The sequence below is a fragment of the Malus sylvestris genome, chromosome 10 (genome assembly GCF_916048215.2).
Source record: "Malus sylvestris chromosome 10, drMalSylv7.2, whole genome shotgun sequence".
NCBI lineage: Eukaryota > Viridiplantae > Streptophyta > Magnoliopsida > Rosales > Rosaceae > Malus > Malus sylvestris.
This window is the reverse complement of record NC_062269.1, coordinates 39,490,610-39,505,185: the sequence shown is the minus strand read 5'-3', so window position 1 is coordinate 39,505,185 and position 14,576 is coordinate 39,490,610. Positions and strand designations below refer to the sequence as shown.

General features: G+C 42.1%; 3 protein-coding genes across 3 annotated transcripts in view; 2 read left to right on the top strand and 1 right to left on the bottom strand.

Annotated features, from left to right (window-relative positions):
* The window catches only part of LOC126587202 (DNA-directed RNA polymerase II subunit RPB2-like), a 74,744-nt gene that overhangs the window by 4,052 nt on the left and 56,116 nt on the right, over positions 1 to 14,576 (bottom strand). The gene's annotated exons all lie outside the window — the stretch shown is intronic.
* Positions 246 to 2,525, top strand: LOC126587206 (uncharacterized). Its single transcript, XM_050252235.1, has one exon. It carries the CDS (start codon positions 326 to 328, stop codon positions 2,267 to 2,269), a length of 1,944 nt encoding a protein of 647 aa, XP_050108192.1. The 5' UTR covers positions 246 to 325; the 3' UTR covers positions 2,270 to 2,525.
* Positions 5,055 to 13,616, top strand: LOC126587204 (uncharacterized). The gene is made up of 5 exons (XM_050252232.1): positions 5,055 to 5,748; positions 10,664 to 11,612; positions 11,697 to 12,221; positions 12,347 to 12,808; positions 13,084 to 13,616. The coding sequence occupies exons 1-5, from the start codon at positions 5,213 to 5,215 to the stop codon at positions 13,381 to 13,383; spliced, it is 2,772 nt and encodes a 923-aa protein (XP_050108189.1). The 5' UTR covers positions 5,055 to 5,212; the 3' UTR covers positions 13,384 to 13,616.

Here is a 14,576-nt window from a genome sequence, read left to right as displayed (position 1 = left end):
TTTCAAACGCGACGTCAATCAATAATTTTATTTTCATAGATTAAAGTAGTTTAAAAAACAACTCTCTGAAAACGAAACAAAATCTCAAATGATCTTTTTTGCAGTTCTTTGTAAAATCCAGCTGGCAATATTAACTGTATCCCAAACACCTAAGAAATTACTTGGTGCCTAAGTAACAATTTCCCTATAAAAAGACGGCTTAACTGTTTCCCAAACACCTAAGAAATTACTTGGTGCCTAAGTAACAATTTCCCTGTATAAAAAAAAGGGCATATCAAAAACCCTAACTTCGTGCCTAAGTAACAACTTCCCGATCACCAAGTCAATGGCTCCTCCAAGTCTTCTTCTTGGTCCTCCGGAGCTCAAAAATTCCCCTAAATCCGATTCCAGCTATCCAGTTGACGCCGATTACTACGGCGAAGCCACCACCGTCAGACCCCCGATGGGCTTCACCGAGAACGGCGCACCCACCTTCGTCTCCTCAGGCAACCCCTGCCTCGATCTCTTCTTCCACGTCGTGCCCGACACCCCGGCATCCTACCTCAATCAACAGCTCCCGTTGGCTTGGTCCCACGACGCCCTAACCACCCTCAAACTAATCTGCAACCTCCGAGGCGTGCGCGGCACCGGAAAGTCCGACAAGCAGAACTTCTACACGGCTGCGATTTGGCTCCACAACCACCACCCCAAAACCCTAGCCTGCAATCTCTTCTCTTTCGCGGAGTTTGGGTACTTTAAGGACCTCCCGGAGATTCTTTACCGGCTTCTAGAAGGTCTGAACGTGAGGGCGATCCAGAAGAGCCAGTGGTCGGAGAGGAAGAGCAGCGTGGTGGGTGTACTGAGCAGGGGGAGGTTTAAGCGCACAAAGACCGAGAAGCCCAAGGAGCCTCGGGTACCGAAAGTGAAAAAATTGACCGGAGCGGAGAGGGCACGATTGGAAAAGGAGAATGTGAGGGCTTCGAGGAAGGAGAAGTTTCTGGCCATGGCGAAGAAGGCGGTTGAGAGGTACCAGCGCGACCCGGATTACCAATTCTTGCACGAAAGGGTTTCGGATCTCTTCGCGGAGTGCTTGAAATCCGACATTGAGCACTTGAATTCGGATAAACAGCCCAAGAAGATCAGCCTTGCCGCGAAGTGGTGCCCTTCAATTGACTCCTCGTTCGATCAGGCAACTCTTATCTGCGAATGCATCGCGAAGAAGGTTTTCCCGCGAGAATCTTACATCGAGTATCAGGAATTGGAGGAGGAGCATTACGCGTACAGGGTTCGTGATAGGCTGAGAAAGGAGGTGTTGGTGCCCTTGAGGAAGGCGTTGGAGTTGCCGGAGGTTTATATGTCCGCCACTCAATGGGGGTTGATTCCCTACAATCGGGTGGCTTCCGTGGCCATGAAGCTTTACAAGGACAAGTTCTTGAAGCATGATCACGAGCGGTTCGGAAAATATTTGGCCGATGTGAAAGCTGGTAAGTCCACCATTGCGGCGGGTGCTCTGCTTCCGTACGAGATCATAGCCTCTCTGAATATTGATAGTTATATGGTGTATAGATACATGGATAGCGATGATGAGGATCGGGTTCAAGACGATGGGGGGTGTCAAGTGGCTGAGCTTCAGTGGAAGAGAATGGTGGATGACTTGTTGAAGCAGGGGAAGTTGAGGAATTCCTTGGCGGTTTGTGATGTCTCCGGAAGCATGAACGGAGACCCGATGGACGTGTCTGTAGCTTTGGGGCTTCTGTTGTCGGAATTGAGTGCAGATCCATGGAAAGGAAAGGTTATCACTTTCAGCGCGTCGCCTAAGCTGCATTTGATCGAAGGGGATGATCTCCGGGCCAAGTGTGCCTTCATGAGAGACATGGATTGGGGGGACAACACCAATTTCCAAAAGGTGTTTGATTTGCTTCTCGAGGTGGCTGTGAAGGGGAACTTGAAGCCGGAGGACATGATAAAAAGGGTGTTTGTGTTCAGCGACATGGAGTTCGATGAATCCTCGGCTACAGGGAACGATTGGGAGACCGATTACGAGGCAATTAAAAGGAAGTTTGAAGAGAGAGGTTATGGGAACGCGGTGCCACAGATAGTGTTTTGGAATCTGAGGCACTCGGAGGCTACGCCTGCGCCTTCGAACCAACCTGGGGTGGCATTCTTGAGCGGATTCTCCAAGAACTTGATCAAGATGTTCATGGATAATGATGGGGAAATCCGCCCGGATCGCATCATGGAAGCAGCCATCTCCGGTGAAGAGTATCAGAGATTGGTTCTGGTGGACTGATTGCTTGTAATACTAGAGATAAAAAATAAAATTAAAAAAAAACAAGTGAAATGAAACTGAAGTTATACCCTTTTTGATCCATTGCTGTTGTGAAATCATATGTTTATGGATTTTCTAACAACATCAGCCTAACAAACGATTTCGAATTCCTGTCTCAAGAAAGTGAATTCTGTTTGCCGGTGGCCAACCGCGATCGGAAATCTTGTGTATCATGTTCTTCCCTTCAAATGAACAATTGTTTTGTTTCGGAATACAACCGGCATTGTTTTCGTGGCATTTGCAGTTTGTAAACGGGCACTATTACCCGCGGGTACAATTTAACCCTTCTTTTTGTTTGCAAAGGGGTACCTATTTCACTATTTTTTGCTTTTGCGTGCTCTTTCCTCAACAACACTAATGTGGCGAGGGAAGGAGAATTCTTTCCTCTCCTAGTCTCTCTTCCTTTCTCTTCTTTCTTATTTGAACAGTTATGATTTAACCACACCAACATCTTATATTGATTTTTTTATAGAAATAATAAGATGAAAAATAATATGTAAGAGAAGGAGAGGGAACGAGATGAAAATATAAGAGGAAAAAATCGTACTTCAGGTTCGACTTTTAATTTTTTATCGGCAGAGTCTTCATTAAACAAATCCTTCCTGCAACATGCTTTTTCTCAGAATAACAATAAATTAATTGTTTTGGTGTTCTGAGTAGTAGTTAATTATTATATGTTCGTAACTTGGATTGCAATAAACAAACATGAGCTAAATCCATATGTACATTCTCATAATTTTCAGTCGATTTTACAAATTCGTACATAAATCATCTTTTAATCTAATTTATTTTCACTTTCACCTTACTATGGAGTTTTGAAAATTAAGGTGAGATTTTCCGTTAAGATTATTGAATGTAGAACCCCATTTGACAATGTTTTAGGCCTCACTAGTACTACTATATTTTTTCACTTATTTCTTTAGTTTGCAACTCAAATATTCTACTAATATACTGTGAACACGGAAAATTCCTGAAACGAAAGAGACAAGAACAACGTGCACAAACAAATATTTGTATTTGATGATTTTGGGTTACAATCTCTCTCTAATTTGTCCTCTGATTCGATCTCCGTAAGGTGTTGATTTGTGGGATGTGCGATTGATCCAAGGGCCGTCGAGGCTTGATCTTGGATGAACGAGGATGAACGGATCTTCAAGGGCTTTTGGGCTTGATCTTGAAGAACAGTGATGAACGGATTTCCGAGGGCTTTTGGGCTCGAAAAGATCTTCGAGAGCTTTTGGGCTTGATCTCGAAGAACAGTGATGAACGATGAACGCTTCCTTCAAGGGCCGTCGAGGCTTGGGCTTGATGAACAGCGGATGAGCGGATTCGTTGATGTTGTCGATCCAAAGGGGCCGTTGGGGGTTGATCCTTGAGGATGAACAGTTGATGAACGATGAACGCTTTCTTCAAGGGGTCGTTGAATTGGTTTCCCCAAATGAATGAAATGGGCTTGTATTTATAGAATTTTCCAAGACCTAATTTTGAATATAATATCCCAGATGAAATAAGTCGTTTCTGCCAGGTGTTGACACGTGTCTTATTTGATGACTTTTCCAACTCATTTCAATTTTCGTTGAGTCACATGCTACGTGTAAAATTTATGCAATACATGAGCGTTGACACTTTGATTTATCGGTCAACATTTATTTACCGAAATTTCGATGTCTACATATACATTTATTGTTCAATAAACCGTAAAACTACTTCCAAATTACTTATAAAATTTAATTTAATGCTCAGGAAAAATATTTTGTGAAAATAAAAAATTTGCATTTTTGTCAGAAAACGTGGGTGTTAGGCGGGCTCGACACACGCGAAACGAGACGAACCATGACACACAAAATAACACAAGCTCTGTTCACAAGAAAAAAGGATAGGCTTCTGGCACGCAAAACTAGGCAAGCATTGAGCACGTAAATTGAGATGGGATACATCGCACAAATTGAGGCCAACCTTGCGCACGAAAAACAAGACTGGTTCTAGGCATGCCAAAACAACGTGGATTCCGTGGACGCAAAAAGGGGCGGGTTTCTAACACGCAAAATGATGCAGACACCTCACTTGAAAAGCGAGGCAAACCTAGGCACATAAGATGAGGCGGGCTCCGAGCATGCAAAACGAGGCAGATTCCTGGGTGCTCAGAAAACGAGTTGGGCTCCACATACAGAAAAATATATTTTGAAGAACATGAATATGATAGTTTCTCATTGTGGTATGAGAAATAAAAGAAAAATGTACAAAAATATTTCAAATTCTTGAGTCACGTGTGACTTTCTGGCACCCCCAAGAATTTGAATCATTTTTGTTAATTTTTCTTTTATTTCTCTTACCATTACGACAAACTATCATATTCATGTTCTTCAAAATATATTTTTTTGTGTAAAATCTATTATAATATGTATTAAACACTTGTAATCAACGATTTAAAACCTAAACTTAAAAGATATTTTAACCCATTTAAATTTTCTTTTATCTAAATTTAAACTACATATTAATAGAACCTTCTTTGTCAATCAAAAGTAGATGAAAAAACTATTTAACAAAATAAAATTTTGCTATTTTTTGTTTAAACCTCACCTACAAGTGATTTTAACATCTCTAATTAAAAAGAAAAAAAAATTTTAAATATACACTATGTATACATTTTATCATCTCTATATTTTTCACTTATTTTTTTACTTTCGGCTTAAATATTGTACCAAATATACACTTGTATGCCAAAAATGAAGAGGGAAAAACGACATGTAGTTGGGAAAGGCAGAACGACCAAGCGACGTGCTTAAACACTGGCGCCACGCCGCTGCCAGAAGAGTCTGAATATTACCGTTTCTTTCCCTCCACAGTTTTCTTCCGAGCGGATAAAATGCAAAAACCCTTCGTCTCAAACCCACCAATTCCGCCATGTTCAACTCACTGAGTCAACTCGTTCCCTCACTCGCTCCTCCACCGCAATTCACCGCCAACCTCTTCTTGGCCCGAGCCCTCAAACCCACCGCCACCGCCGCCACTGCCTCCTTCTCGCTCTCCAACTCGGCCGAGTCGCACTCCAGCCGACTCAGCCTCGTGCATTCCCTCCAATCCGAAACCCTAGAAACCCTAGAATGGGCCTCGGTCTGCAAGCAGCTCTCGGCGCTGGCGTCCACAGCCATGGGCTTCTCGACCGCGCAGAAGGCCCGGGTTCCAGTCGGCCGGACCAAGGAGGAGAGCCAGAAGCTTCTCGATCAGACGGCTGCCGCGGTGGATGCCATCGCGGCCGTCGGTTCTCCACCCTCGGATTTCTCGGCCATCGAGAACGTCTCGGATATCGTGAGCTCCGCCGTCTCAGGCAAATTGCTTACCATTAACGAGCTCTGCGCTGTGCGCAGGACGCTGACTGCCGCGAAGGGATTGTTCGAAAAAGTGAAGGGCTTGGATTTGGGCGCAGATTGTACGGACAGGTATCGGTTCTATTGAGCTTTCCTTGTCTATTATTTAAGTAATTAATTATTTTATTTTCGTTTTTATGAATATATTGTTAAACCCTAGTGTTTGTCGAATGAGAACTTTGTAAACTGGGAGGAATTTCACTTAGCATTAAACAAAGAATAAGCAGGCTATATAAGCCTTACAAACGGAGGAAAAGATAAACATGCAACCCACGTTAAACATTATCCTAAACGTGGTATAAGACTAAGTCAAAAGGAAAACAACTTCTACTGATCCCTAAAAGCTAGGGTTTATTCGGCCATGCAGTTAAAACTGCTTACATTAACAACCCGATGTTTACGTAGTGGATAGAGCCACTACGTCCACTAACCTAATAATCTAACATCCTCCCTTAAACTGATTGCTATTGCTAAGCAATCAGTTTACAACTGGTTCCAGACATACTCCCATAAGTCCACGCATCTTCAGGAAAGCATCAGTCTTCAAAGGCTTGGTTAATATGTCTGCTACTTGCTCCTGGGTGTTGCAGTGAACTAGCTGCACGATTTTGTTCTTAGTCATTTCTCGAAGAAAGTGAAACCGTACGTCTATGTGTTTGCTTCGGCCATGCATTACAGGATTCCTGGAGAGCTTTATTGTTGAACTGTTGTCACAGAAAACCGTTGTAGAATCTTGCTGAGCTTGACCTAATTCCTTCATTATTCTCCTCAACCAGGTTGCATGACAAGCACATGAAGCTGCTGCTATGAATTCGGCTTCAGTTGTTGATAACGTGACCACAGGCTGCTTCTTGGAAGACCAACACACAGCTCCTGAACTTAGCATGAACAAGTACCCCGATGTGCTCTTTCTATCATCTAAGTCACCTGCATAGTCACTATCTGAATAGCCTCTGAGCTCAGTGTGTTCTCCCCTTTTGTAAAGAATTCCTAAGCCGATCGTCCCCTTTAAGTATCTCAAAACCCTTTTTGTCGCTGCCAAGTGCATTTCTGTTGGACTCTCCATGAACCTGCTGATTAGGCTTACCACAAACATAATGTCCGGCCGAGTGGCTGTGAGATACATGAGACTCCCCACGATCTGTTTATAAAAGGTGCTATCAACCTTCTCACCAGTTACATCTTTTGTTAGCTTGGTGCCTGGAACAATGGGATTATGCACTGGATTGCAATTCTCCATTCTAAACCTTTCCAACACTTCCTGAGCATATCTTTTTTGACAGATAAATATTCCATCTACCTGCTGCAATACCTCAATTCCGAGGAAATATCTCATCTTACCAAGATCGGTCATTTCGAACTCATTCATCATGGACTGTTTAAACTTAATGAACATGAATTCATCATTGCCAGTGTAAATGAGATCATCAACATAAAGACAAACAATGAGAATTTTACCTCCATCTCCAACTTTGATGAATAAAGTGTGTTCATAAGGACACTTCACAAATCCTTCCTTCGAGAAATAAGCTTCTATACTACTATACCAAGCACGAGGGGCTTGTTTAAGTCCATATAAAGCTTTCCGTAATTTGTAAACTTTCTGCTCCTTACCTCTCTGCACATATCCAGGTGGCTGTTCTACAAACACCTCTTCATCAACTTCTCCATGTAAGAAGGCACTCTTCACGTCCAACTGATAGATTGTCCATTCCTTTTGAGCAGCAAGTGCAACAACAACTCGGATGGTATCTAACCGAGCCACAGGAGCAAAGACTTCAGCATAATCAACCCCATATTCTTGAGCATACCCCTTAGCCACCAGCCGTGCTTTATACTTGTCCACCTCTCCATTCTCATTCAGTTTAGTCTTGTAGACCCATTTAACTCCAATTGTCTTCCCTCCTGGAGGTAAATCTGTCAATTCCCAAGTGTTGTTCCTCTCGATAGCTGCTATTTCGACATCCATAGCTTTCCTCCATTTTGCACTCTTCACAGCTTCATTGTAATAAGTTGGATCACTGTCTGCTAAGAGAGCTAAATGCCCCATGTCGTCTTCATCAGATAATCCCTCTCCTGTCACGTAATCTCTCATCCATACTGGTGGAGCCCTAGATCTTCTTTCTGCTGGACTGGATATGTTTGCTTCTGAGACTTCGTCTGAACCACTATTATTGCTTGTGCCACTTCCATCTCCATGTGGTTCATCTTCATCTCCTCCCTGACTGTCAACTTCATCAGTCTCAAGTTCCTTATCTGCTTCATCGTCCCATTCCAAATCTGCTATGACATCTTCATGATGATGCTCATCCCAATCCCAGCTACTATTCTCATCAAATCGTACATCACGACTGATTAGAATCCTCTGCGAGATTGGATCAAATAGCCGATAGGCCTTTGATCCTTCACTTATCCCAAATAGCACACACTTTCTACTTTTATCATCTAGTTTGGTCCTCTTGTTATCTGGAATATGTACGTATGAAATGCAGCCAAAAACCCTGAAATAACTTACAGATGGTATCGTACCACTCCATGCTTCCTCAGGTGTTTTGTTTTTAACTGCAAATGTGGGACTCCTGTTGAGCACATGAACTGTCCAGTTTGCTGCTTCTGGCCAAAAAATCTTAGGCATGTTCTTCTCGGTTAATAAGCTACGTACCATATTCATGATGGTCCGATTCTTGCGCTCAGCTACTCCGTTTTGCTGCGGGGTGTAAGCTGCTGTCAATTGTCTTTGAATCCCATTCTCAACACAGAACTCATCAAACTCATGTGATGTGAACTCCCCACCACGATCCGTGTGCAAGCTTTTAATACTAGCATCAGTTTCATTTTCAACTAGACTTTTGAAGGCTTTAAAACTTCGGAAGGCTTCTGACTTCTCAGTTAGAAAGTAGATCCAAGTCTTACGGCTGAAGTCATCGATAAAGGTGAGGAGATACCTTTTCTTACTGTTAGACGTAGGTTTGATCGGTCCACAAATATCTGCATGAACGAGTTGTAGGATTTGGCATGCTCTCCAGGTGCTTCTTTTTGGAAACGGATCTCTTGGTTGCTTTCCTACCAAGCAATTCTCGCACACTTTTGAGGAGTCCTTTATTTGAGGCAGTCCACTCACCATCTGCTTCTGTTGTAGAGTCTTTAAACCACCAATACTCAAGTGCCCATAACGGCAGTGCCACAACTGAACTGGATCATCTATGAGAGCATTGAAACATGCTTGATCATTGGGCTGATATTGAGCAGCCAGAATGAACATGCGATTTGTAGTCATAACCGTCTCCATGATTAATCCTTTCTCAGGATGATAGATCTTGCACTTCCCATGTTTAATGAGAATAGCAAGACCTTTCTCCTGAAGCTGCCCAATACTTAGCAGATTATTCTTCAAAGCAGGTACATAGAACACTCCTGTGATCACCTGAGTCATGCCATTTACTTGTAGTCGAATATTTCCTTTCCCCAGGATGGCCATACTCGTATTGTTCCCTAGTTTCACAGTTTCTCTAAAACTTCCAACAAATTCAGAGAACAACTCCCTCTTACCACACATATGATTACTGCAGCCCGAGTCGAGGAACCAAACGTCTTCTTTGATCTCATGAGTATTCACATACGCCATTAGCAACATTTCGTTACTAGCCTCTGCATAGTTAGCCTTGGCTTCCCTGTCCTTCTTAGGGCACTCATACTGATAGTGCCCTAATTCATGACAATTATAGCACTCAACCGTTGACTTGTCGAAGTTCTGTCGACCTCTTCCTCTGCCTCTTCCACGAAAGCTTCCTCGACCACATCCTCTTCCTCCAAAATTCTCTTCATAGGTCACCTTTAGTGCTTGTTCCTCTACGCTATGTCCAATCATCCGCTGCTCATGCACTAACAAGCTACTTTGCAGTTCATCAATTGAGAGAATATCCAAGTCTTTGGATTCCTCTATGGAACAAACCACATAGTCGAATTTAGAAGTCATCGATCTCAAGATCTTCTCAATGACTTCTACATCCGTCAACTTGTCACCATTGATCCTTCTCTTATTGGCAATGGTCAGGGTCCGACCAAAGAATTCATTTACAGTTTCTCCTGGCTTCATGTGAAGCATCTCGAACTCCTTTCGAAGCGCTTGCAACTGTGCTCGTTTAACTCGAGCAGTCCCTTGATACTTCTGTTTCAACGAATCCCAAATCTCCTTAGCCGTATCTTTGTTCAAGATTGTTTCCAAAACAGCTCGATCGATTGCTTGAAACAGATAGTTCTTGGCTTTCAGATCTTTCAACTTTTGATCTTCGAACACTTTTCGTTGTCCCTCCGCAAGTGAAGCTCCTTCTGCTCCTGCAGGGATTCCATGCTCCACAAGACTCCAATATTCCTTTGAACGTAGGAAATTTTCCATAAGCATTGCCCAATGGTCATAATGCCCATCCAGTTTTGGAATAGATGCCTGCACAAAACCACTTCCTTCTCCTGCCATATTCTCGTACCTCTGCACTCAAAAGATTGCTATCTCTCAAGCTTTTGATCAGGAGCCCCAGGTGGGGGCTCTGATACCAAATGTTAAACCCTAGTGTTTGTCGAATGAGAACTTTGTAAACTGGGAGGAATTTCACTTAGCATTAAACAAAGAATAAGCAGGCTATATAAGCCTTACAAACGGAGGAAAAGATAAACATGCAACCCACGTTAAACATTATCCTAAACGTGGTATAAGACTAAGTCAAAAGGAAAACAACTTCTACTGATCCCTAAAAGCTAGGGTTTATTCGGCCATGCAGTTAAAACTGCTTACATTAACAACCCGATGTTTACGTAGTGGATAGAGCCACTACGTCCACTAACCTAATAATCTAACATATATTTGGGTTGAATTTTGAACACTGATTAGATTGGGTTTAGTGAAGTACTTAATTTTAGTGATAAATTGATAAAAATGTTAAGACAAATCAAATTTTTATGATTTATTTTTTGTTAAGTTGTACTTGAACAGGTACTTGCCCCTGATCGAAATACTCAAGGATTGTGATTTCCTAGTAGAGTTAGAGAAAACGATAGGAGTATGTATAGATTGCAAGCTTTCGATAATACTTGACACGGCTAGCGAAGACTTAGAGATCATTAGGTCAGAGAGGAAGAGGAACATGGAAAATCTGGATTCTTTGCTGAAGGAAGTGTCAACCCAGATTTTTAAATCGGGCGGCATTGATAGCCCTTTGGTGACTATGCGGAGGGCTAGGATGTGCGTTGGTGTTAGGGCCACGCACAAACATTTGCTTCCGGGTTGCATAGTTTTGGATGCTAGTAGTTCTGGAGCAACATACTTTGTGGAACCTAAAGAGGCGGTGGAGTTGAACAACATGGAAGTGAGGCTTTCGAATGCTGAGAGAGCTGAGGAAATCGGCATTTTGAGCTTCCTTACATCTGAAATTGCGAAATCGGAAGTACTGATAATGTATTTGTTAGATAAAGTTTTGGAAGTGGATCTTGCTTTTGCTAGAGCTGCTTATGCTCTGCGGATGAATGGGGTATGTCCAATTTTTAGTTCCAAGGACCTGTATTCTGGTGGGGCTGGTTTTCTGGCAGCTGTAGATATAGAAGGGCTGCAACATCCATTGCTCGTTGAGTCATCCTTAAAAAATTTGTCTGATGATTTTGCATCAAGAAATCCACTTTTCTCCAACAACGGAAATGGTGTAAACATGATTTCTGGAAGTTTATCTGGTCGTACATCTGATTTTCCAGTGCCAATAGATATCAAAATTGGATGTGGAACCAGAGTGGTTGTAATCTCAGGACCTAATACTGGGGGGAAAACAGCTTCCATGAAAACTTTGGGCCTGGCATCTCTCATGTCGAAGGCTGGCATGTATCTGCCTGCTAAAAACCACCCAAGGCTTCCGTGGTTTGATCTTGTTCTGGCTGATATTGGAGATCATCAGGTAGTTGTTTACCTTAATTATGGCAGAAACTCCTAGGTTCTTTATGTTTTCATTTGTCTGACTATGGGTTTTTTTCGATTGAAGTCTCTAGAGCAAAATCTCTCAACTTTTAGTGGGCACATTTCACGGATTCATAATATATTGGAAGTGGCCTCAAAAGAATCACTTGTCCTCATTGACGAAATTGGCAGTGGAACCGATCCTTCAGAAGGTGTGGCTCTTTCCGCCAGCATCTTGCTATATCTCAAAGATCGTGTTGACTTAGCCGTTGTGACTACTCACTATGCGGATTTAAGTCGCCTGAAAGAAAAGGATAATCAATTTGAAAATGCAGCCATGGAATTTTCTCCAGAAACCTTACAACCTACTTACCGGATCCTGTGGGGAAGTACTGGTGATTCAAATGCATTGAGTATTGCTAAATCCATCGGTTTCAATCAACACGTAATTGAGCATGCACAGAAATGGGTGCAGAGGTTAATGCCTGAAAAGCAACAGGAGCGAAAAGGTTTGCTATATCGGTCGTTAGTAGAGGAAAGAAACAGACTGGAAGCTCAGGCCAAAATGGCTGCATCTCTTCATTCAGATATCATGGACATTTATTGTGAGGTAAATTTAAGATCCATTATGAGGCTCCTTATTTTCTTGCAATTTTCCTGCTGCAACCATTTTTCTTTTTCTTGTTTTTGTGTGGCTCATTATGTCCTTACTTATTTGCTTTTGTTAAATTGAAGATTCACGACGAAGCAGAAGATCTTGAGTTGCGCAAGAGAGCTCTTATGGTAAAGGAAACACTACAGGTTCAGCAAGAAGTGCAGGCTGCAAAATCCCAAATGGAGACTGTGCTGAAGGAGTTTGATAACCGACTCAAAATTGCTGCTGCTGATCAATTGAATTGGCTGATTAGGAAATCAGAAGCTGCAATTGCATCTGTCGTTGAAGCTCACTCTCCTGAGGATGATCTGTTGGTTAGTGAGACATCTGCTACGTCATTTACACCCCGATTGGGAGAGCAAGTTTATTTGAAGAGACTGGGAGATAAGATAGCTACTGTAGCTGAAGCACCTGGAGATGATGGGACAGTCCTTGTACAATATGGTAAAATAAAGGTTCGCTTGAAGAAGAGCGATATTAGAGCTATCCCTAGCGCTGATAAGAATGCCACACCTAGTTCTGTCCCACGTTTGAAGCAGCAGGTATATATCCCTTCTAATTGTTCCACATGCATGATTACAACTCGTCCCTGCCTCTATCTGTTTTGACTCCTCACACAAGTTCTAGACAAATTATTTGTTATGAATTGGTAATATTTGCATGTGCATACACAAATGTATACTCCTGTACAAAACTGGACTTGGACTTAACAGATGCAAGATGCTTTTTTAGCGCAGACGAACGTCTGTAATTGCGCTTCTGAGGGATACCATCGAACTCACTGATAGAATCTGATCATTTTGATTTGACATTGTAGGTTGGCCGGAGTCGTAATGGGGAAACCGGAAGTGGGGAGGAGGTATCCTATGGGCCAGCGGTACAAACGTCAAAGAACACAGTGGATCTCCGTGGCATGAGGGTGGAGGAAGCTTCTTACCTCCTGGACATGGTCCTGTCTGGTAGAGAGTCTCAATCAGTTATCTTTGTCATACATGGAATGGGCACAGGGGTGGTTAAAGAGAGAGCACTTGAGATTTTGAAAAAACATCCACGAGTAGCCAAGTACGAACCGGAGAGCTCAACGAATTACGGTTGTACAGTTGCTTACATCAAGTAAAAACGATAGTCAACTGATCGGTTTTTGTTTTATGCCGGGTTGAAGTGTCCGCACACTTTTGTAAATCTTAATCTGCAATCTGCGATGGATATGGGTTTCAGAAACCTGATCTTGAACATGAGACTCCGGCATATATTTTCCGGTTAGTTCATGGGGGATTGATTCCTTTTGGTTGATTGACTCTTTCCCACAAGCATTGATGTGAATACTATTGACACAATTTGGATTTCGTAGATGCTTTTCTTCCACCATAAAAAACAAAAAGCACGAAAATTAAGGGACGTTTAATAACCATTTTGATTCTTTTTGGTTTAAGTTTTCATTTGAACTCGATGCATCTTTATGCGTGCGAAACATTGTGGACCTTAACCAAGTTTCTTCTTTAGGGACAAGGATTGTCTGCTCTCCACTTCCGGTGTCCTCCCGTGCCCTCTTATTTTGTGTGGTCACGGTTAAGTTACGTCAATATTTTATATTGTTTTTTTATAGAGATAATAAGACAAAAATGAATAGTAATATAAAATGTTGACGTGGCTTAACCGTGACCATACAAAACAGGAGGGCACGGGAGGGCACCGTAAGTGGGAGTGCAGACAATTCTTGTCCTTTCTTTAGTATGGAAGAGGTTCATTTCTGAATCCACTTTGTGGGAATTCCCACATCCTAACTGTTCATTGTATATCGTGCGTCAGTTTTTGTTAGGTACTATTTGTGTTCAATTTAAAAATAAAAAAAAGTTAAATAATTTCCAACCGCACGATGCACAATGAATAACTAGGATGTGAGGATCCTTAGGATTTCTACAATTTGAATCCGGATGAGATCCAAATCCCTTTAGTATGATGAAATTTGGTGTTCGATAGTCAGACCGTGTGTCTGACCCATCCACAAAGGAGTGAGGTTCTTTATGAACTTTTTCTCATTTCATATTTTTGGTACAATATTTTTTAATGTTAATACAAGAATTAACGTGAAATTGAGACGTCAAAGAATCTATAGAGTCTCACTTTGAAAAATTCTCTTTAGCATTTCCATACGGAAAACTCTTTTTTTTTTTGCAAAGAGATCCAACAATTCACATGGTCTCACGGTCGAACACAAGAGTCACTCCTTGGATGGAGGAGAAAAAATTAAAATTTTAATTTGATACAAATCTCAAACTCCATGCAGAAGATGCTGAAGCCTGAAAGCAT